The sequence below is a fragment of the Cetorhinus maximus genome, chromosome 15, assembly GCF_964194155.1.
Source record: "Cetorhinus maximus chromosome 15, sCetMax3.hap1.1, whole genome shotgun sequence".
NCBI classification, from domain to species: Eukaryota; Metazoa; Chordata; class Chondrichthyes; order Lamniformes; family Cetorhinidae; genus Cetorhinus; species Cetorhinus maximus.
The window spans coordinates 2,801,039-2,823,828 of NC_135893.1; the positions used below are offsets into that span (position 1 = coordinate 2,801,039).

At 44.6% G+C, this 22,790-nt stretch overlaps 1 protein-coding gene and 1 long non-coding RNA gene across 3 annotated transcripts in view; one reads left to right on the forward strand and one right to left on the reverse strand.

Annotated features, from left to right (window-relative positions):
- Positions 1-5,492, reverse strand: part of LOC144690359 (uncharacterized) — a 37,125-nt gene extending 31,633 nt beyond the window's left edge. The window contains exons 1-2 of the long non-coding RNA XR_013578871.1: positions 5,044-5,492; positions 3,049-3,193 (exon numbers count right to left, since the gene is read on the reverse strand). This is a non-coding gene — a long non-coding RNA (uncharacterized LOC144690359). The remainder of the gene's footprint in view (positions 1-3,048; positions 3,194-5,043) is intronic.
- phc2b (polyhomeotic homolog 2b (Drosophila)) overlaps positions 1-22,790 on the forward strand; it is a 286,708-nt gene that overhangs the window by 252,896 nt on the left and 11,022 nt on the right. For both annotated transcript variants that reach the window (XM_078557757.1, XM_078557758.1), the window contains exons 11-13: positions 10,581-10,783; positions 19,264-19,399; positions 21,213-21,330. In XM_078557757.1, coding sequence (XP_078413883.1) covers positions 10,581-10,783; positions 19,264-19,399; positions 21,213-21,330 — 457 coding nt within the window. The remainder of the gene's footprint in view (positions 1-10,580; positions 10,784-19,263; positions 19,400-21,212; positions 21,331-22,790) is intronic.

Genomic DNA, 22,790 nt, shown 5'->3' on the forward strand with positions numbered 1-22,790 from the left:
ACCCGAAAGACATTGTTGGGAGATGCCACCGTCCATTCAGTCTGGACAGTCTGACCCCTGGTGTTGCATTGTGTTATGAAGGAGGGACTCGGGTTCAGTCCCTGCTCTGTGTGTAGTAAAGCTGGGGCAGCACTGAGAACACTCCAGCGCTGTCATGGGCTAAGGGTGTTGTCGGGGGTAGGGTGTGTTGGGGGATGGGGGGGTGGTGGGGAGCTGGGTGTGGTTTCAGAAATAAAAACAGGCAGGATTTCTGCTCCTTAGTGATCTCTGCTGGAAGGAGTGGGTGAAGGGGTGAGGGCCGGGTCATGCTTGGGTTGTGCTGCCTTCTCCACCTGGTCAGGTTGTCTTCTTAAAACCACTCCAGCTACATGTCTGTGTCCTGGCACACAGGACTCTGTAACCTCGAGGGGAGAGCTCTCTGGATGCAGCTGCCTGACCAGGACCTATGGACTGGCCATCAGCATGAGCCTTATAGCGCAGTGGGGGGGAAAGAAAATGTGTTGACCATCTATGCAAAGCACTCGGAAGGCGCAGACTGTGCTCATTGCAACAGCACCTCGAGGGAAAAGAATGGAGAAAAAAATTAAAGGAGAGTTCTAGAACCAGGGGACATCGATTCAAGATAAGTGGCAGAAGGTGTAGGGGGGACATGAGGAAGAACTTTTTTACGCAGGGGGTAGTGGGTGTCTGGAATTCGCTGCCCAAGTTGGTGGTAGAGGCAGAAACTCTAAACTCTTTTTAAAAAGTACCTGGATCTGCACCTTAAGTGCTGTAAGCTGCAGAGCTATGGGCCGGGTGCAGGAAGGTGGGATTAGAAAGGGCACCTGGGTGTCCTCGGGCTGGCATGGACAAGATGGGCCACATGGCCTCCTTCTGTGCTATAACTTTTCTATGGTTTCTATGGTTCTATCTCAGTCGGCGGGCGTGTGCAGGAATCAGCAGCGCACCCTCCAACAATTACCAGGCCTATTAACTCTATTAAAGATCTAAATCACAGAATCACAGTGCAGAAGAGGCCCTTCGGCCCATCGAGTCTGCACCTACACGTGAGAAACATCTGACCTACCTACCCAATCCCATTTACCAGCACTTGGCCCATAGTCTTGAATGTTATGACATGCCAAGTGCTCATCCAGGTACTTTTTAAAGGATGTGAGGCAACCCGCCTCCACCACCCTCCCAGGCAGTGCATTCCAGACCGTCACCACCCTCTGGGTAAAAACGTTTTTCCTCATATCCCCCCTAAACCTCCTGCCCCTCACCTTGAACTTGTGTCCCCTCATGACTGACCCTTTGACTAAGGGGAACAGCTGCTCCCTATCCACCCTGTCCATGCCCCTCATAATCTTGTACACCTCCATCAGGTCGCCCCTCAGTCTTCTCTGCTCCAATGAAAACAACCCAAGTCTATCCAACCTCTCTTCATAAATTAAATGTTTCATCCCAGGCAACATCCTGGTGAATCTCCTCTGCACCCCCTCCAGTGCAATCACATCCTTCCTATAATGTGGCGACCAGAACTGCACACAGTACTCCAGCTGTGGCCTCACCAAGGTTCTATACAACTCCAACATGACCTCCCTACTTTTGTAATCTATACCTCGATTGATAAAGGCAAGATAACATGCCCCTCCGCCTTCAGAGATCTATGGTCACACACGCCAAGGTCCCTTTGTTCCTCAGAACTTCCTAGTGTCATGCCGTACATTGAATACTTCCTTGTCAAATTACTCCTTCCAAAGTGTATCACCTCACACTTTTCAGGGTTAAATTCCATCCTGTTAATTAAATGGAATTTTTCGCTGCCCGTCCAATATTATGGTTGGGGGGGGCGGGGGATGGGGGCAGGCGAAAAGGCCAAGCGGCCTTTGGATTTTTTGCAAAACCTCATCCACGGGTGGGATCGGGTTTCGATCAGGTGATTTTTAAAAAAACAAATTTTTCAAACTAATTTGAAGAGTCACATGAGGGGATGTTTTTAAATTCTTTATGTTTTATTTTCTAAAAGTTTCAGCTCCCTGACACGGCTCCTGTGCCTCAGGGGGCTTTTCCTGGGTTCACCCACACACATGCAGGAAGTTCCCCGCTCACCCTTCTCCCCCGACCCTCCCCCCCACACACAGGCAGCGCTGAGTACGTGATTCACCCCGGCTGCCCGTTCATTGGCCAACCAGTGTGAAATGGCAGCCCGATCGCAGGCAGCGGGTCTGATTCACGGCCGCTCCCACACTCGCCTGCCCGTCAACCAGAAAATCCTGGCCCAAGAGCGTCGTGAATGTTTGGTTGTTGAGTATATGCAAGACAGAGACGAATGTATTTTTTCGATACCAAGGGAATTGAGGGTAATGGGGATTGTGCAGGAAGGTGGGGTTGAGGTGAGGGATCAGATGTGATCTCGTTGAATGGGGAGGCAGACTCGAAGGGCCAAATGGCCTATTCCAGCTCCTACTTCCTAAGCTTTATTTCCCCTCTCCCCTCCCAAAAGCACCGATTCTTTCTTGTATTGGGTTCCACAGGTACCAACCTTCCCCTGGTAACTCACCCCCAAGTGGGTCAATTCTTCAGGTCTGAGCTGACACTGTGAGTGTTGTGACCTTTAGGGAGATCCCAGTTGCTCTGTATCCCATTCACACTGACACTTCCCAGGGAGGTACTTGCAGAATGATGTCATGTAAATTTTGAAGAGAATCCCCCTGCCTTCTGTTGCTGCTGTTTGTATTAATTTGGTATTACAAGTTCAGATATTTAGGGAAACAGGGGAAGATGCTGACATTAACCCTTCAGTGAAACATTTCGCTGCAACAACTTTCAACTAAGTCTGCCTTACTTGGTAACAACCATTGCTGTTAACTCACTGGGAGAAAAAAGCCAGCAGAGGCACAGTTTTTACATGCATGTTCAGCATCCATTTTCTGTGGGAAATGTTTTATATTAAAGGCGCTATGTGAATGCAGGTTGTTGTAAACAGCTGTCATTTATGGGGAGTTTGGGTGCCTCACTCAGCAGCTGCACTGATCACATTATTGGTATTTCAGTGTCAATTCCCACCTTCAAACTCATCTGACCTCGATACTCTTTGCATCAATGTACCCTCAACATATGGTGGGCATTGCATCAGGCGCTCATCCCACTTTCTCCTCGTCCTGGCATTGCAGACTCCAACTGGGCTGTGATTCTACAGACACGAGCTGTCCTATAATACACCAAGAGGAGCCATTTTCAATTTGTGCTTCGAGGGTGAAGCATCGTCAGATATTTGACAGTGAAGACGCTGCACAGGGAGCGCTCAAGACCTTGTCTAACTTCAATCCACAACATTCACACACACACAATCTGCTGCACACCTGTGTGTGTATATATATATATATATATACACACACACACTGTCTCTCACACAGTACACATGTATACACACTTGCACACTTCCTTAAGAGGAAGACAGTGCCACAGTGGTAATGTCATTGGACTACAGGCTGAACATCCCTTATCAGAAACCCTTGGGGCTGATTGCGTATTGGTATTCAGATAGTTTTGGTTTTCGGGTCTACAGTATATATAGCAGGCCTCGGCCTACTTACATTACAACAGCCTAAACCTAGGCTAGCTATAGTCTACAAAGATTAGGTTGTTTCTCCATTTGCCAACTCTCTCACATCCTACTTCTTACCGGCTCACACCATCATACCTGTAATATAATATTACATTGCTTTATTAACAGACAAATTAACCGTATAGCCTTTCAAAACCACGTTCGGTTTTAGGATGTACGGAGAAAGGACATTCGACCAGAGGCCCAGGCTAATGCTCTGGGGACAGGGGTTCATATCCCACCCCGGCAGCTGGCGACATTTAAATGCAATTAATAAATCTGGAATTGAAAAGCTAGTCTCAGTAATGGTGACCATGAAACCATTGTCTATTGTTGTAAAAACCCATTTGGTTCACTAATGCCCCTTTAGAGAAGGAAATCTGCCGTCCTTACCTGGTCTGGCCTACATGTGACTCCAAACCCACAGCAATGTGGTTGACTCTAAACTGCCCTCTGAAATGCCCCAGCAAGGCACTCAGTTCAAGGTCAATTAGGGATGGGCAACAAATGCCAACCTTGCCAGTGATGCCCACATCCCATGAAAGAATAAAGAAAAAAAACACACAGCGCACAAAACAAACACGTGCCCACACGCACACCACACACACCCTGTGCATACAACACATGCACTCCACACGCACACCACACACACCCTGTGCATACAACACATGCACTCCACACGCACACCACACACACCCTGTGCATACAACACATGCACTCCACACGCACACCACACACACCCTGTGCATACAACACATGCACTCCACACGCACACCACACACACCCTGTGCATACAACACATGCACTCCACACGCACAACACATACACCCGCTTGCACAACACCGGAAACACACAAACACACTCCCTCTGCAACAGGAGGCCCAGGATGATGGCCAGGAGCGGGGTTTGCCCAGCATCAGCTCAGGAACAGTGAAACCGATTGTGGTGCTGTCGTGTCAGAAGGTGAAGGGATTATCTCGGTGTTCAAGTAGATGACATTTAAATGAATGTTTCAGCGAGGGTCTGTTTTAATGTATCCCTGTAGAGGTAATCAGTTAAAGAACGACACACAAGGCTGCGGGCGGGTGTTGGCGAGACTTTGTTTCTGGGTGCAATATTCCCCTGGGGGTCCGTGAACAAAGTCTAACCTGTGTTCGTGTTCCCTGAGAGAATTTACAGCTGGTCGCCCAGAGTTTCTGGTAGTCACGTCTGTTTCTTCTTGGACCATCTGTACAGTAAACTTTGTGAGCGCACAATGGCCTGTAGCCTGCACCATATCCTTCAAGCAGAAGAGAGAATCTGTTTTGTCTGATTGTTAAAGCTTTGTGGTTTGCGGTAGGGGCTAATGGGAGATAAATGGGAGAGGGTGGGGAATGGGGAGGGGCGGGAGGGAAAAACATTCAATTCACTGTCAGCCAGCAGGCGTGAATTGAGGCCGTGGTCTCAACTCTTACCTTCCAGTGGGCCGCTTCCCCTTTGGGACCAGCCCTTGTCTCACTGCCTGTCTCAGATAAATGTTATTGTCTGCAGTGCTTTGATTTGTAAATCAGCCAACAGCGCAAGTGCAGAGACAAAGTCCCAGCTGCTGCTCTCTTTTCAGTCGGTTCCTCTTGTCGGAGGCTGTGACTGTAAATTAGTTGCTCAGTCAGGGCTGAAGGAGAAAATCCTTTTTCTTACCCCCCAACCTTACATGATCCAGATACACAGGGAATCAATCTTCCTATCTTTTCCCCAAAGATAATTACAATCAATCTGAGGGCCGGGCACTGTTCTGATTCTTGTAACCCATGCAGTGCCTTGTTAGCACATTCTGACATGCATACACTTGCTCCGGAGATTGTTTCTCTTGCAAGCTCCAGCGTGGACACCTGTTCTTTAGTTCAGTACAGTTTGAAATACCCACTGGTCTTCTCTATCCCCCTGCACCACCCCCCACACAGCACAGCACAGCAGGAGGTTACTGTACTTGAGCCAAGATGCCCTGTATTTCCTTCAAGACCATGGGACAGTTTCTTCATTTGCATGCAGCTGTGATCACTCTGAACCGGGCTGCCCAAAGACCTGAGCTCCAAATTATTAGGGCATCATGTTCCAGTAAGGGACATTCTGATTGGCTAATGAGATTAGCCACCAGCCAAGTGGATACAGTGGAGTGTTTGCCATTCACCCTACAGAAAGGAGATTAGCTTTACCTCATCGTGCCTGCTTGCAGAAAGGAAAGGCAAACTTTGGCTGCAGCAACTCGTTATTTATATCCTGCAGCCCTGACAGCAGTTTGGGACCACTTCTTGGGATTGTTATCTTTTCCCAAAAAAAAAAGCTCCTTAAGCTTCTGATTGATTCACTTTCACCTTGATGTGAGCGGCAACAGGAAGAAGGAATCCCTTTCAACCACATTAATATTTTAAGCATAAGGCTTTGTGGTGGACGCATTACTTAACGCTGGCTTCAACTCCACCGATCATCTGTGAGCCGGCAGATTGCGTCTGGATCACACTGGCCTGTGGCAGAGGCTGAACAGACAGTTAACGCCAGCCCCAACTCAGTGTCTCTCTCTCTCTCAGCAGGTTCCTGCAGCTGCTCATTTCAGTTATAAACAGCAAGTCTTAAAGTTACTAAACCCGGGTGTCATAATCCCACCTTCATCTGAGACCTTTTTTTAAAAAAAAATTCACTGTGTTCTCCGAGACACCCTTGACACCGATGGGCACCTGGTGACGAGGAATAGAGAAACTTGCGGGCGACTCTTGAAATGTTCTATCATTTACCAAACATTGTCACTTGAAGCTGAAGTAGAGAGTATCACCTTCTTCCGCTTAAAGGAATAAAACAAAAAACCTTTTTCCAATGTGCTAATCGCCAGTTAGTGAGTCAAGAAAAAGCTGCAACAGAAGGGAATGAAGTGCGAAAACAGCGAAGGACACAGTGAAAAGAGCAGAGCTGAGGAAGGGAACGCACTGAGATCACTTGTGCTCGGGTGAGTTACGCTTTTTGGGAGGTGGGTGGAAAACAGAGTTTGGCAATTAATCGTCCCCACGGTGAGTGGAATTTTCCAGGTCTGTATCAGTTATTCAGAAATGACCATTTCTACTGATCCGTTGAGAATGTGCAGCATTAAAAACTCGAGGGGGTTAATTTTGACTAAATGATGCAGGTGATGGTGAGTCAGCTACTCACTTCACATCTCTCTCGATTTTGTCTATTGACTTCTAACAGAGCGCTGGGAAATGGGGCTGCCTATTGGCTATTGCCTTTGTCACAAGCTTCCCTCTGTATCTTTCAAAATGACGCGATGGGTTTTTTTGTCCTGACTGAAGGGGTTTGTTACAGGTTATTGTGTGTTTATACTATTTTAGTTTGAAGCAAGGGATCACTTTTTTTGTTAGAAATCCTCAACTAATTGATTGCATCAGTGAAGTTATAAGTTTGGAAATAATTCTGGTGGATGATTCACCTGAGTCCTTGTAACATGGCAATGTGAGGGAGGGTTTGAATATTCTTTAAGGCAATGTACTTTCCTTGGCGTTCTCAATTTCTAGCTTGTTCAAAGAAGCAGAGATGTCTTCAGTGTTAGTCCTGCAGCCTGTCAGGCTGTTTATAACTGAAATGTACAGGTCTAACCTTAGAGTCTAGTATGTATCCAAATTCTTGCCAATCAGAGATCTCGACTGGGACTGATGTGTGTCTGGAAAGTGGTAGATGAGTGTTAAACTGATGCACTGGCTCAGACGCTGCTTTCACAATTCATTCAAGTTGTTTTTCTAAAAATGCTAATGCCCTTTTGCGCTATGGAATTACTATAAGTAAACGTGACTGTGGGAGCGACACTCTGTTGGGGACTTTGGGATGGGAAGGGTTGGGGTGGTGCGTGGTGAGGATTTTTTTTTTAACAGTCTTGCATTTCTCTGGCACCTTTCATGACCTCAGGATGTCCCAAAGTGCTTTACAGCCAATGATGTGCGTGCGTTGCAGGCTCCCACAAACAGCGATGTGATAATGGCCAAATAATCTGTTTCAGGTGAGATTTGAGCGGTAAATAATGGCCGAGGAAGGGGAAGAACATCCCTGCTCCTCGTCGAAATAGGGCCGTGTGGTAGCTGACTTGTGGACAGCGAGTAAACAGTGACAGTATTCTGACTGAGGAATCTGTGAATTTGCTGGTGTCGGTTCAGAGAACATTATTGACCAAAATCAGGGAGAAATCCTGCTCGTCTTCAGAGAAGTCTACAGGATCTCTTAAGTGTACCTGAGCAGGTAGACAGACCTCTGACCGAACACATTACCTGAGTTCTGACCGTGCAGTGTTGTCAGAGTAACACACTGCAATATCACCGGAGACAGTTTGCTTGAGCCCTGGAATGGGGTTTCAACTCGAGCTTTTGAGTTCAAGGCAAGAGGTGCTACCAACCGACACTTAATGTCCCCACTGTTGGTAGGGAGTGTGTGGAGGAGGCTGAATCTGGCAAGACCAGACACCGAGATCCAGCCGCTCTCAATGGCAGAGCCTCATTGCCCTATTTTTTAGCCAGCTAAATGGAAGAACAGTGATCAGGGGCTGAGAGAAGCCAAAGTTTCCCCCCGAGACTGGTGGGGGCATTCCTGACACTATTTTCTAGCCAGATACGAGTTCAAAACTCAACCTACCTGCAAAGACCAGAGGTTAAGTTTGCAGCCAAACGAGTGTTAAGCCACGTCTATGCTGGTATGATGCCCGAGACATTTTAGGACTCAACCCTCATTGGCGTGCTGTCCACTCGCTGTGGGCACCATACTGCTTCCTGCTTTAGCTCACCGGCATTGGAAGTTCTGCCGAGCCACATCCTGTCACTAAGAGCACCTACCTCCACCTCCGTTACATTGCCCGACACCACCCCTGCCTCAGCTTCTGCTGCTGCTGAAACCCTCATCCATGTCTTTGTTACCTCTAGTCTCCTCAATTCCAGCACACTCCTGGATGGTCTCCCACATTTGACCCTCTGTAAAATTGAGGGCATCCAAAACTCTGCTCCCTGTGTTCTAATTCACACCAAGTCCTGTTCACTGATCACCCCTGTGCTCACTGACCTACATTGACTCCTGGCCTGGCAATGCCTCAATTTTAAAATCATCCTGGTTTTCAAACCCCTTCTTGGTCTTCCCACTTCCTGTCTCTGTAATCTTCTCCAGCCCCACAATCCTCCCAGATCTCTGCGCTCATCCACTTCCGGCCTCTTGAGCATCCCTAATTTTAATTGCTTCACCACTGGGGGTTGTGACTTCAGTTGCCTGGGTCCCAAGCTCTGGAATTCCCTTCCTAAACCTCTATATCTCACTTTCCTTTCCTAAACCTCTATATCTCACTTTCCTCTTCTAAGACACGCCTTAAAACCTACTTCTTGGACTAAGCTTTTGTTCACCTGCCCTGATGTCACTCGGTATCTATTGATGATATTTTTCTTATGCAACTTGCAAAGTGTCAGAAGCACTCATATAAATGCAAATTATTGTTGGGCCTCCAGCAGTCTGTCTAACCATCGAATCATCAAACTGATGGTTTTCCCATTGTTTGCCTGGTAGAGGTCGATTTTTAACTCTGTCTGTCTTCAACCAGAAAAAGCTCAACCACCTCCTCTTACCTTCAACAGCACCACCATTGCTGAATTAGAGAGTGGGTGCTGAGTGGCCCAATCCCTCTAAAGATCTGCACCAGAATTAAGTTCAGGCCTTGTGATTGGAGTGTGATTAAATTCCTCACCCCTCACTTGGATGGATGCAGCCACAGCAGCACTGGAAGCTCGACACCATTCAGGACAGAGTAAGAAAGAATAAACTTACATTTAGATTGGCTCAGATTTTGCAGTCGGTGGTGAAGTGATGACACTCGCCACTGACCTTAAAAAAAAGCTGCCCACATAGATCTAGTAATGTCTGTGATGTGAATTTTCCCTTTCCCAGTGTTATTTTGAACCTGGCGCCAAGTCAAGGGGATCTTCCAGCAAGTGGGGTAAGCGGCCAATCGCTTTGAAGTATTCTCACAGAGAGCAAATCAGGAAGTAAAATGCACTGAACTTTTTACTTCTACCTAAAATTTTACAGAGTGTGCAATAAATGATTGTGACATACACATGGTATTCAGCTGGAGCCTGAAATATCGTAAACTTAAACATTCATGTTTCAATTATGTTTTTAATCATAATGGAGAAATTTGACGTTCCATAAATATAAAAATCAGCTTCTGAGGGCTCCCGAGGTTGTTCAACAGGTCTTATGAATTCGACCATTAAAAACCCAGTTGCACCTCGTTCAAAAAGTCACAACACTTTTACATCAAGATTAATAGCGTGAAAGGGTAAGTTTGGTCAATTCAGTGATTTCTAATTGATTACAGCCATGTGGGGCGGGGGGGGTGGGGGGGGGTGGTTCAACAGCACATTCTGTGGGGAAGCGTAGAATAGCTGACAGCAACTTCTGGGATTTGTGTGGATAAATGTGTGTGTGCGGATTTTCAGAAGTTGCTGTCCATTTTTGAGGAGTAACGATGTCGAACTTTGACAGTTTCAGCATCATCGCGACTTCAACATCTGGGTCATAGTGTCATTCATGACTTAATGACATCCCAAAACATATCATTTGGAAGCGCTAATGTTTTAAGCCTGGCCATTGAGCAGCCAGTGCACTCAACTCTTTAGAGTTGGGCTTGAATCCACAAGTCTTTTTCTGGGACGCAGGAACACTCACAACTGGTACTGAAGAGCCAGTTGATTGATATTCTTGCTATCCCCTCTACTGCCAGCTCACTGCGCATCCACAGCATGGACTTAGAGTCAATCACAAACTTACTTTGACAGCACCTTCCTAGCCCCTTGATTCAATCCAAAACAAATATCACTTTGCAGGATTGGCTGATCTCGCATCGGACAGGGTGTGATCCCAGAGTTCGAGCTCGCCGAAAGCGTTTTGTTGGTAACATTTTGATTCTTTGGCTGTAACGCTATTGCTTCCTCCATTACAGGGAAAGTTCCGGAGAGTGTTAATGCAAAGAGCACCCCCCCTGTCCCCACCATGACATCCGGGAATGGCAACGCAACTTCGTCTGTCACTGCAAGCGTGCCCCAGAGCACCGAGAACAAACCTCCACAGGCAATTGTCAAACCACAGATCCTGACTCATGTCATTGAAGGGTTTGTCATACAAGAGGGAGCTGAGCCTTTTCCAGTGAGTAGCTTTGAATTTAATCTTCACTCTGGGCTTCAATTTAAATTCATGAACATAGACAGTGTTGTGGTTTTGTGTAGCTTCCACTTGTTCCAGTCTGCTGCACACACACTCTCTCTCTCTCTCTTTTGTTTGTGTGTTCCCACCCTACAGTTTAAATGGTAGCCTGAGAGTTGTTTAACTAACTATCGACATTAAGTCTGGTCTCTGGAGCAGTGTGGATGATTGAAAGTCTTCCAGCCTGTCATTTCGTGTGTCGTCTTATAAAATTTATGTCGGACGTATTTGTTCACTTGGTGTATAACAAAGCCTCCTGGATTCCTTGCTACTAATTGCATTGTGACTGACAGCATGCTTGGTAACAGAGCTTTAATTGCATTGGTAGCTGACCATTCAGTCCAGTCATCAGTGAAGCTACTGCAATACAAGTAGTCAGAACAAATTATACACAGCTGGACTGAGCGGCAGCTGACAATTGGACAATACAAATCCCCAAACATTTTGTTGGAAATCAAAAATCCTGGTAGGAAATGAATCCAACTCTGAAATGCTCATTAGACCAGAACCAAATTAACAGTTTGGACCCTGGGCGTGCTGCTTGTTTGCTGTTTAATGCTACGTTTACATTGTACAGGCATTCAGTCCTTCTGTAGCATGGGAAGCCACACAAACAGCTGGACCTTGGCAAGCAGGCGAGGAAGAGCTTTCAGATCAGACTGTTTAAATTTCTATTTTCTTGCTGCCACACCTTCCTGACGATTGGAGAGTGTTGCCTGCAATTCCTAACCGAGTTTCTCCTGGTCTCCTGGCGGAGATTTGGCAGGACTCCTCCTCCCCCACCCTCCCCAGGAAGTTAAAAACTGGCTGTCGACACTTGGGGGCGGGGGGGGGCTTCTGTCGAAACCCGCGGTAGGAAAACCTCGAGCAAACCTGCCCAATGGGTACACAGCGGGCAGGCTAAATGTCCTGCTGGCTGATAGGGGACCCAGTCAATGACGCTGGCCTCCAGAAAAGATGGTGGTCTCTCCTTCAGCAGCACTGTCTCAATTGCCGCTGCCTGAGTTGGGCCTCAACGCCACTGGAAATCACAGCGTTGGTTGGCTTACTGTGTGGGGTACTGCTCCCGGCAAATGTACAGCTTTCTATTCAGGTAGGTTTACTCTAACTCGCTGGGCAGGACTCCCACGGGATTGGCGGGTGAGGGGGAGGTGGGGGGTGGGGGGGTGGGTACAACTCTGACCTTACACCTTGCCCCATATTAATCTCCATTGACTACCACGGAGTGAAATGGGTCAGGTGTAAACCCAGTGTCACACCAGATCTCATGAGCTTCCTGACTCGCGAGTTACATTTAAAATTAACCCCTTATGTTTCTAGTTATTAAAGCATAGTGTGTTTGTGTGTGTGTGTGTGTTTTTTTTTGGTGGGGGTGGGGAAGGGTCTCTTATTGCAGTATAAAAGTCAAAACAAGTTTAAAAACTTGCCGGAGATTTTGCACTAATTTACAATGACATTTTCATGTCTGTACTTTTCTTCTCATCATGTTTCAACCACTTTTTGAATGATTTCCACAACCTTCTCTATCAACGCTCTCTTCATGGGCAATTTTTGTGAGTGTTCACTTTTCTATTTTACAATACTATATAATGTTACTGATTAGATTTTTTTTAACAATGTACCCTGGCAGTGTCCTGTCCTCGGCTTTTTGCTCTGCTGCTGCTCCCCCACCTGTGTGTGTCACTGTGTAACCCGCACTAAGATTAACTTGCATGTTTAAGCCAGTATTGCTTGCAGACCTGCCTTGGTGTAAGTAATGAAAATGCCTATTGAGTTGTTTCATTGTTCAGAGCTGATGGGAAATTGCAGTGTCCAAGTATAGGAACAGGAAGAGGCTATGTAGCCCCTCGAGCGTGTTCCAACGTTCAGTGAGATCCCTTGGCTGATCTGCCACCTAACACTCCAGAAGCCAAATCTGCTACATATCCCTTAGTACCTTTGGTTGTCAAAAATCTACCAATGCCAGACTTAAAATTTATAATTGATCTAGCATCAATTGCCATTTGCAGAAGAGTTCCAAACTTCCAACCCTTTTTTTTTGCATGGAAAACATGCTCCTTAATTAAAACTTGTAAAACACGTTCCTTAATTAAAATATGTTCCTTAATTTCACTCCCTCAAAGGACTGGCTCTAACTTTTAGACTATGCCTAGACTCCCCAAGCAGCAGAACTGGTTTCTCCCTCTCAACCCTATCTGCTCCCCCCCCCAGAATATCTTGAACACTTTGATCAAATCACCCCTTAACCTTTTAAATTCTAGGAAGTATGCCCCCTGAGGTTACAGCAGTAGAAGCAGCACCTCTTCCAATGTCACACTAGGGACTGAGGGCTGCATTCTAATAAGCTAACATTACATATACACAAACATAGGGACAGGAAGAGAATCTCGACCCATCTAGCATTTCCCGCACAATTGTGGTGTCTTGTGCAACACGATATGGAGACTTCACCTCTGAAACCATGTGATCGACAGGAGATGCTGGCACATAAAGAGAGAAGTATTGGCCCTTGGGAGATGGAAGGAACTTGAAAGTGGAAGAGCTGCAAATATATTTTTTATGAACACACTTAGTGTGAAAGCTCAAAATAAGGCAGAACCAGTGGGTAAATTCATTTAGTGTTTGACAGAATTTTGCAGGGTGATGGGATTATGGGGTAAATCCTGAGGTACAGATTGCCCATGTTCTAATTGAATGGTGGAGCAGGCTTGATGGGCTGAATGGCCTATCCAGTTCCTGGGTTACCCATTGAGCTACACAGACTCGGATGTCTGAATAGACAGTAGGGTAGTGTGGTGGTTGTGTTTCTGGACTAAAAATCTAGAGGAGATGAGTTCAAATCCCAACACTGCAGTTTCAAAATTTCAATTCGGATTCATAAACACTTGAAGGGAACATTCTGAAGGGCAATGGGGAAAGAGCAGAGGGGTGGGGCTCATTTGATAGCCCTTTTAGAGCCAGCACAGGCACGATGGGCCAAATAGCCAACACCTGTGCTCTTATCGTTCTGTGATTCTAAGGTACATTGCTGAGTTTGATCCCTGTGTCAGTTGGACAACCGGATTCTTCATTCTCAGAATAATGAATGGCTGGTGGGAGAGTTGGGAAGAAATAGCCCTATTCCCACTGTTGGTTTCTGTTTATTGATCCTTCCTGGAGAACAATCCTATGTGGACAGGATGGAAAGCAGTTGTGATGCTCCCTAAAGTTCAGCTCATACATGAACAATGACCCCACTTGGGGGTGAGTTACCAGGGGAAGGCTGGCACCTGTGGAACCCAATACAAGAAAGAACCTGTGCTTTCAGCCAAGTAGAGAGGGGTATGATTAAGAACATAAGAAATAGGAGGCGGAGTGGAGCACTCAGCTCTCCCAGCCTGCTCCACCACTCAGTAAGATCATGCCTGGACTTCCACCTCAGCTTCACATTGCCACCCTACCCCTTTCCTGCCTGAACATCGATCGATCTTGAATGTAGTCCCTGTCTGAACACACACAGGTTTTTGGGGTAGACAATTCCAACGATCTACAAAGAATTTGGGGGGGGAGGGGGGGGGAACTGCAAAAATGAGACTCATAATAAATAAACAGAAAAAGTACAGTTTGGTGACTAAGAAGAGGTGAGAACAGATGAGTTAGTGACCAGGCAGGGGAAGGTTCAATTATTTTTAAACTGTGAAGATATTTCCCTAACAGAGAGTGTGAAAGTATCAGCTACTGAAGATCCAGTTTAATGTTACTTTTAATTGTTTTTGTATTTTACTGATGTGCTGTCTCCATTAAATATTGAACTATCTTAAATATCCAATTTACAACTTAGCAATTTCATGAACAGCCAAATATGAAGCAAGGAAGGAGCCAATACTGATGTATTTTTTTTTGCTCCATTTGTCACCATTTAGTAAGAGCAAGTGCATCAATTTAGAAGACAAAATGAGTCACTTTATAATAAATGATATCTCAAAATTGGAAATCTGGAACATTCTTTCCCTCAAAAAAAAGCTCTGAAGCCGGTGGGGGTCAATTGAAAATTTCAAAGCTCAGATTTTTGTTGGGTAAGGGTTATTAAGGAATATGGAAACCGAGGTGGGTAATGGGAGTTGAAAAACAGAGCATCCATGATCTTATTGAATGAGAGAACAGGCTCAAGGGGCTGAATGGCCTCCTCCTGTTCATGTGCCCTCATTCCTGCAGCCAAATATTCACATTATCCTAAAAATTGACCCCTTCTCTATCAGCTATTAGTGTGTGACTGCACCTGGCACAGGACAGTTTGTCATGAGACTATTGTTGTGGAGCCACCTCACTGTGACATTTAGTCACCTTTCATAAAGTCAATGGGAAGTTGAATGGAGGGAGTCGGACAAATAACTGGTCAGATATCAGTCGTGTTTGAATTTCGATTTGTTTAAGTAGCTCATATCCAGTTTAGGTTCGTGTTCAATCTAACTCACCTTCCTAATATCCATTTGTTATTTCTAATGTTTGAAAACATAGTTCTTTGGTGAGCCTCTATCCATTCAAGTACAACTACAGTTGCCCCAATGTCCGAGATGGGGTGTGTCAACTAATTGGTCCCTCGTGGTGTCTGTAGCGATGGAAGATTCTTTATTATTTTTAAATAATGAGACTCGATAACATTGTCTAGTGGCTGTGTCCAGACTTACTGGCCAAATTGGCTCAGTCTTTAATTTGATCCATTTTTTTTCTTGAAACTTTGAAATTTCGTTTTGTAAATTATCTGCCTTTGCATCATCATGTTCCTTGTGTATTTTTTTTTCTCATTCTCTGGTTGTGGGTGTCGCTGATGGGGCTAGCAATTCTCATCCACCCCTGATTATTGGTTTGATACATCAGTGTCTTGCTAAGCCACTTCAGAGGGCAGATAAGGCTCAGTCATGTTGCCATGGGACTAGAGTTCCATACAGGCCAAAGCAGTTTCCTTCCCTATAACGATAATCTAATGGAAGATTCTTCCTTATTCCTACAAATCAAATTAGCTTGCAGCCTTCGTAGGATAAGATGCAGGTTGGATTGGGACACTCTATTGTTTTGTTAATTCTGTTACGGACAGGGGCAGGAAAGAACTGAAACCTTTGTACTCTTTCCCTTACTGTCCGTAATCAGTGTATTTGTGGCGAGGAGGGCATGTATGTTTCTTGACCCCTGATTGTGCGGTCTGTTTTTAAACAATCAGCAGCAAGCTTTTGTGGGATTAAAGAAAGAGGATTATTTATTCACACATTCACCTCGAAAGTCTAAAAACTACGTCACTCACACACGTACACTCACCCGAAAGATACAGTTCAAGAGGATAGTACACTTTTACAAGTTGTAAACAAGTGAATAGTTCACAGTTCACATGTTTGGTTTGTCACAGGAAAATCAGTCATTGTGGGCCCGTTGAAGGTGGCGTTTGCACTCTGAAAGGGTAATTTAGATGGTTTCAATAGCTGGAATAATATATCAGGAATTATTGTAGGATTCCCTTGAAGAGATGGATATTCAGAAGGCCGTGAAGTTAGTCCCTTGTAGTCTTTCTTACCAAGAGTTCAAGTTTCTTTACAGGTGGACCTATAATAGGAGTCAAGCTGAGAGACTTAAGATGCAGCAGTTTCCGGGTTTGAAAAGGCATAGGTATTATTACCTTATCCTGCAGTTGGTGTTCTCAGTGGGTGTTCTTTGCAGACTGACCAGTTTCTCTCTGGTTCTTGGGATAATAGATTTCTTTTCTGTAGCCAGTTTCGGTCACATGATAGCAAGCTTAGTGCCTTCCATTGTCCACATAATGGGTTGGAGTCAGGGTGATTGATGCACAATGAGGGAATGATAGATAACCAATCGACATACCAGCTACAATTAGCTCACTGGAAGACCTTATTTGATAATCCACCCTCTCAGCTCCAACACATCTGGCAGCCATTGCTCTTCTTTTGCGCTGGTAAAGATGGTTCCTTTGAACCTGAGAAATCCATTTTACATTTGAGAACATTCCAGAGGCAGGAGTTAATCCTCTGTTTGTGTAGAAATTGCAAAAGTCAGCTGACCTTTGACAGCTATCTTAACAGTCTTGTTAGTGTCCCTTTTCAAATAAAAGAAATTCCAGACTGAGTGCAGTCCACCCTTAAAGTTTTGACTAGGACATGCCTTCACTGGGCATGACAATTGTGTGTATTTAAAAATAGCCAGATACCAAACCTAATCATTTACTCTGTTAGTTCTAACTGTAAGTTGATCTATAAATAATGCACTTACAGATTGGTTTAAACTAATACACAAAGGAAAATATCAAACTACCTATTTTTTGTCGCAAATAAACTCAAACCTCATTTCTCATTTCCATTGGATACCAAACATCAATTAGCTCCTCTTCCCCTACCTTCCCCTGCTCTTTGAACAGTGCTGTGGGACTTTCTATAATCACCTGAAGGGGCAGAGAGGACTCAGTTAACATTTCATCCAAAACACAACACTCCCAACAGTGCAACACTCCCTCAATACTGCACAGACATTTTGCCCATCAATCACAGTATCACGGTATCTTTATAGTGCAGAAGGAGGCCATTCAGCCCATCGAGTTTGCACTGACTCTCTGAAACAGCATTCTACCTAGTCCCACTCCCCTGCCTTATCCCCATAACCTTGCACATTCTCTCTTTTCAGGTAGCAATCCAATTCCCTTCTGAATACCTTGATCGAACCTGCCTCCACCACCCTCTCAGGAAGTTTGTTTCAGACTCCAACCGCCCTCTGGGTGAAAAAAATTTTCCTCACATCACATTTACTCCTTTTGCCAATTATTTTGAATCTTTGCCCTCTAGTTCTTGATGTTCTCTTGAGTGGGAACAGTTTCTCATTATTTACCCTGTCCATACCCCTCAGGATCTTGAATACCTCTATCAAGTCTCCTCTCAGCCTTCTCTTCTCCAAGGAAAACAATCCCAACCTATCCTTATATCTACAGTTCTTCATCCCAGGAATCATTCTTGTGAATCTCCTCTGAACTCTCTCCAATGCCGTCACATCCTTCCAGAACTGGATGCAGTACTCCAGATGAGGCCTAACTAGTGTCTTATACAAGTTCAACATGACCTCCTTACTCTTGTACTCAATACCCCTATTAATAAAGTCTTGAAGGCAAAACTGCATCTACTGATGTTGAAATATTAACAACAAGAATAAGAGTTTAATTACCATTGAGAAAATGTCCCCCTCAATGACTCAGCACTTAACTGTGCCACTTAGAATGGCCATTGGAAGCCCCATTTGGAAAGGAGCTGACCCATATAGGGTAGGACACTTGTGGATTTAGTCCCTCATCTGTGAGTAAGTTGATCTGTGCTAGATCCCTCAGCCTCCAACATCCCAGGGCTTAAAATAGAAAAAAAAAGGCCAATGTTTCTTTGTGTGTATGGATAGTGGACTGAGCTGTGATACATGCTATATAGTTAAATATTCTGACAACATTTACTAATGACTGCATTCACAAGAAGAATGGGCTCTTAGAAAGGCACCAGAGAACTTCTGTGACTCATTGAATTGTGCCCAAACATGTGCCAGTACCTCAGAGAGTGGGGAAAAGGATAACATTGGAAAGGGACAGAGCTATGAAATATTCTCTCACGATAAGATCATTGATTGATGTTCCCCAATAATACTACAGAATTTTACTGGGGAAGATTTATAAACTCAATTTGTTCATCCCAGTTTATGCTTCATACATATTCCAGTTGAAGAGACTGGTTGCAGAAGTCCTTTTGGACAAATGGATAGTGTTTCAGTGGATAACTATGGTCTCCCATATTGTTTAGATTGAGTTAACAGTAACTAAAGTGAAACTGTTGAGTGTTGCTCCCATTATTTGTAACATTGGTCATTGTCACCATTTAAGAAACGGCTTCAGACGATCTGGTTGGTTGGGGGTTTGCAGTGGTGACCTGTAACCTCCCCACATTGAGTTTCTAAATCTCTGTCGCATGTCAGGAAGGGGTGTGAGGGGAACAATATCTGACCATCCTTTAACCAAGCCTCCTCGTGCTTGGTTTGATATCCACTAGCAGGAGATCTAGGAAAAATTCCTCATGGGTCCTTTTAGAACGGAGAATAATGTTTGGCGCTGGGAGAGCTAACCCACATGAGATGATGTTTGGCGCTGGGAGAGCTAACCCACATGAGATGATGTTTGGCGCTGGGAGAGCTAACCCACATGAGATGATGTTTGGCGCTGGGAGAGCTAACCCACATGAGATGATGTTTGGCGCTGGGAGAGCTAACCCACATGAGATGATGTTTGGCGCTGGGAGAGCTAACCCACATGAGATGATGTTTGGCGCTGGGAGAGCTAACCCACATGAGATGATGTTTGGTGCTGGGAGAGCTAACCCACATGAGATGCATAGAATTGTTCCTGTTCTGTTTTGTAGGTTGGCCGTTCTTCTTTGCTGATTGAAAATCTGGCTAAACAAAAACAACAGCAGCAACAGGCATCGGTACAGCCAGCGGAGAAACTGCCCCAACTGAACAATACTGACTCCGAGATGGATGATCTCAGTCAGCAAGGTTTGTGTCGCATCAACAATACCTTTTATGCTGCCTTATGGAGCAGGACTGTGCAGTGAACTGGACACCAGAACTGAACTCATTTTGAGCTTTGTTTTAGGCTGAGTTTTCTTGCATGTATATCATTTGCCATTTCCATTTCATTTCTATAATGTCTAAACCTGCCCTTATTTAGCAGCTCTCTAACATCTGGGCAAGCTACATGAAAAATCTGGTCACTTAACAGGCAACCTTCTTTCACAATTAGTCTCTAATTTAAAACAAAAACAGAATTACCTGGAAAAACTCAGCAGGTCTGGCAGCATCGGTGGAGAAGAAATCAGTTAACGTTTCGAGTCTTCATGACCCTTCGGCAGAACTCATTTCTTTCTGGAATTTCTTCTCCACCGATGCTGCCAGACCTGCTGAGTTTTTCCAGGTAATTCTGTTTTTGTTTTGGATTTCCAGCATCCACAGTAGCTTTTAGCTTTTTGTTTTTAGTCTCTAATTTATTTTTCTTCATCAGGTTACACTGGTCAGTTGCACTGCTGCAGTTTAGTGTTGGTGCTGCAGTTTCTCAATCAATCATGACCATTCTTGCCCAACTTTATCATTGCTACTGTCCTCATTGCTACTCTCAACTTTCTGATGGACAGATTCCTAGGACAGGAAGAGCTGGTACACAAGAGACGTGAAAGGAGTAGGGATCCCTTTTACCAGTTCCCCACTCAGCTGGTTAGAGATTCACTAACGGCCTGATTCCCGATCTGCAAACATGGATAACTTTGCTGGAGCACATTTCTCACTGGGAATGTGCACTGCTCACACGTGCATTCCGGCTTTTCAGGAAGTGAGCAGGTGAAGCTATGGGCTTCATTGTTGGGATTGAAATTGGTCAGGTGAGGATTGAATTGATTGCCCTCTCTGTTTGAGTTTTCAGAAGATGGAGCAAGAGGTTGAAAAGTTGGATGTGAGGCAGGTTCACTCGTACCAGAGGCACCTGCCCTTGCACCCCTCACTGCTCTATCACACGTGGACATCCCCAGGCACACCTGGCCAGGAATGCTTCACTAGCAGAAAGTGATTATACCATTAGTGGAGCCCAACAGTGGCTGCAAAGATGACCACAGCATTGAACCCATAAACCTTTAACTCTTTCCAAACCATCTCAGGAAATATCATCAGTGGTGAACACAGATTCACCCACTCTGCGATTAGACTTCTCTCGATCAAATTCCTCCTCCAGTTATCCTCACGCTGTTGAAATTGAGATGAACTCCAGGGCTCCTGCTCCAACTCATTCTTCCCCCGACATCAAAACTGTAGCGTTTCTTTAGATTTCTGATTTCCCCTTTCTCCCAGAAACATTGGTCTTTGAAAACCCAAGCTTCATACTAATGACCAGTACTACCTGATTGAACTTTCCTTCCAACTTTTGTCAACTTTATTAAGGTTTTGTGATGTGAAGCTTTGGGCTTTTTTTTATATTTTAAAGCATCTGGCTCTGGTCACTATTAAACAAAAATCTAATTTAATTAAAAAGTAAGTCTCATGTGATCCACAAAACGTGCACGTTAACTATTTCTAACCAGCAGTTTAATTTCTTTGTCTGATGTCTCATGATAAAGTTGGTAGATCTACCCCAGTGCAGGTTAAATAGTGAAGACTTGCTTCAATCAATCCACGTTCCTTATTTATTGAAACTTTCAGTTTTAAGAATCAGATTGAAATTTGAGAAAAGCATATGGAATATTTTTATATCTCCTTGCGCTAAATCATTTGGCTGTAACGTTTTTGCCCCCCTTTTCAATGTCCATTATTTAACTTTTCTCAGATTCAAAGGAAAAGGAAGAGGATGCTCTCAAACTGAAGTGTGAATTTTGTGGAAGGCTTGATTATGCTCATAAGTTTAAAGGATCGAAAAGATTTTGCTCCATGGCCTGTGCAAAGAGGTAAAACTGTCAGCAAAACCATGAAATACCCAAAGCTTTGCATTGGTGATTGGGTTTCACCTTTTTTGAGGTTCTCAATAGCATCTGCAACAAATGTAATTTGTTACAATCCCAGCTGAGGTTACCCCTGGACAAGCCTGATCCCAGAGTGGAACCCAGCTTGATAGACCCTAACTTTTATTCTTTGTTTAGATACGTGGAGAGTAGCTACTGAACAGAGACACAGGAGTCAGCTGATGAACTTTTAACAAAAGAATAAAACATTTATTCAACAAGAAAAGATGAACTATATTACAATACTCCTTCACCCACAACTATACCTTTTACAGATATATACTGATTCGTAAGGATAACACAAGTTACAAAAGCTATCTTATACTCTAATGTATACGTAAATACACAGTCCAAGTAAATCTATGGCACCCAGTGGTCAGACACACCCACATTCTGAAATCAAGTGACAGATGCCACCTCAAACAGATGCTATGGATCTCTCCTCAACTCTCTCCAGACGCTCATCACACTGTGAGCCAACCAGTCTCACTGAATTCCATCTTTCACACCAGGGATTCCAATCTCCACTCTCCAGGACCTCACCTTGGAATCTTCTCCCAAACTGATGCTTTATCTCAGATGCTTTCCGCAAGGGTTCACCTCCAGGGTTTCAAACTCTCCTTCTGATGTTCCTCTTCCCTGGGTCACCATATGCATTCAAGCTATGTTTCACACACTCACCTTCTCAGCCGTCAACAGTACACCACTGTTTCACATGCCCATAGCAAAGAGTTATTGATCTTCAGTTGTCTCTTTGGACCTTCTTGCCTCTTGCAAGTTGTCCTCACTTTAAATCAGTTTTCTGCAGCTTTTTCTTTTTAAATATGAAGCTTGGAGCCTACCTTTCTGCCCCTTACTCTTAACTTCACTTAACAAGACCTTTTCCCAGGTTCCTGTCCTTTCTTTGACTAGAAGTCGTCTTTGGACTTTCTCTTCCACGCTCTGGATTTTTGGGTTTTTCTTTAGCTTGGGATGGCTATCTGTCCCATTTGCTCCAGTCTGTCCAGCAACTTTCATAAACCAACCGAACTCAAACAGTTTCCAAAACAACTGCTGTTTCTATTCTTCTGTGTGTGTGTGTCTGTGGGAGGAACCTGCTTCTCTGGGCCTTTGTTGCTAAGCAACAGTCCAATATTTCTACCCTTCTATGTTTACCTTCTCTTTAGGGGTCGTAAAACTCCTTATTAGAAGTGCAAGCAGCTTTTTAAAGTGAAACTAAAACTGCATTTCACCTTTCTAAACACAGATACAGAAATACAAATCAAACTCATTCCTAACACACAAATACCAATATAACTTACTTAAACTATCTCTATTTCTTAAAAAATTAGAAAGTTGAGACTCAATAACTTCTCATTAAACTTTCCTAGAATTCTGCCCCCCTGGCTCACTTAGAAAATGTCCTG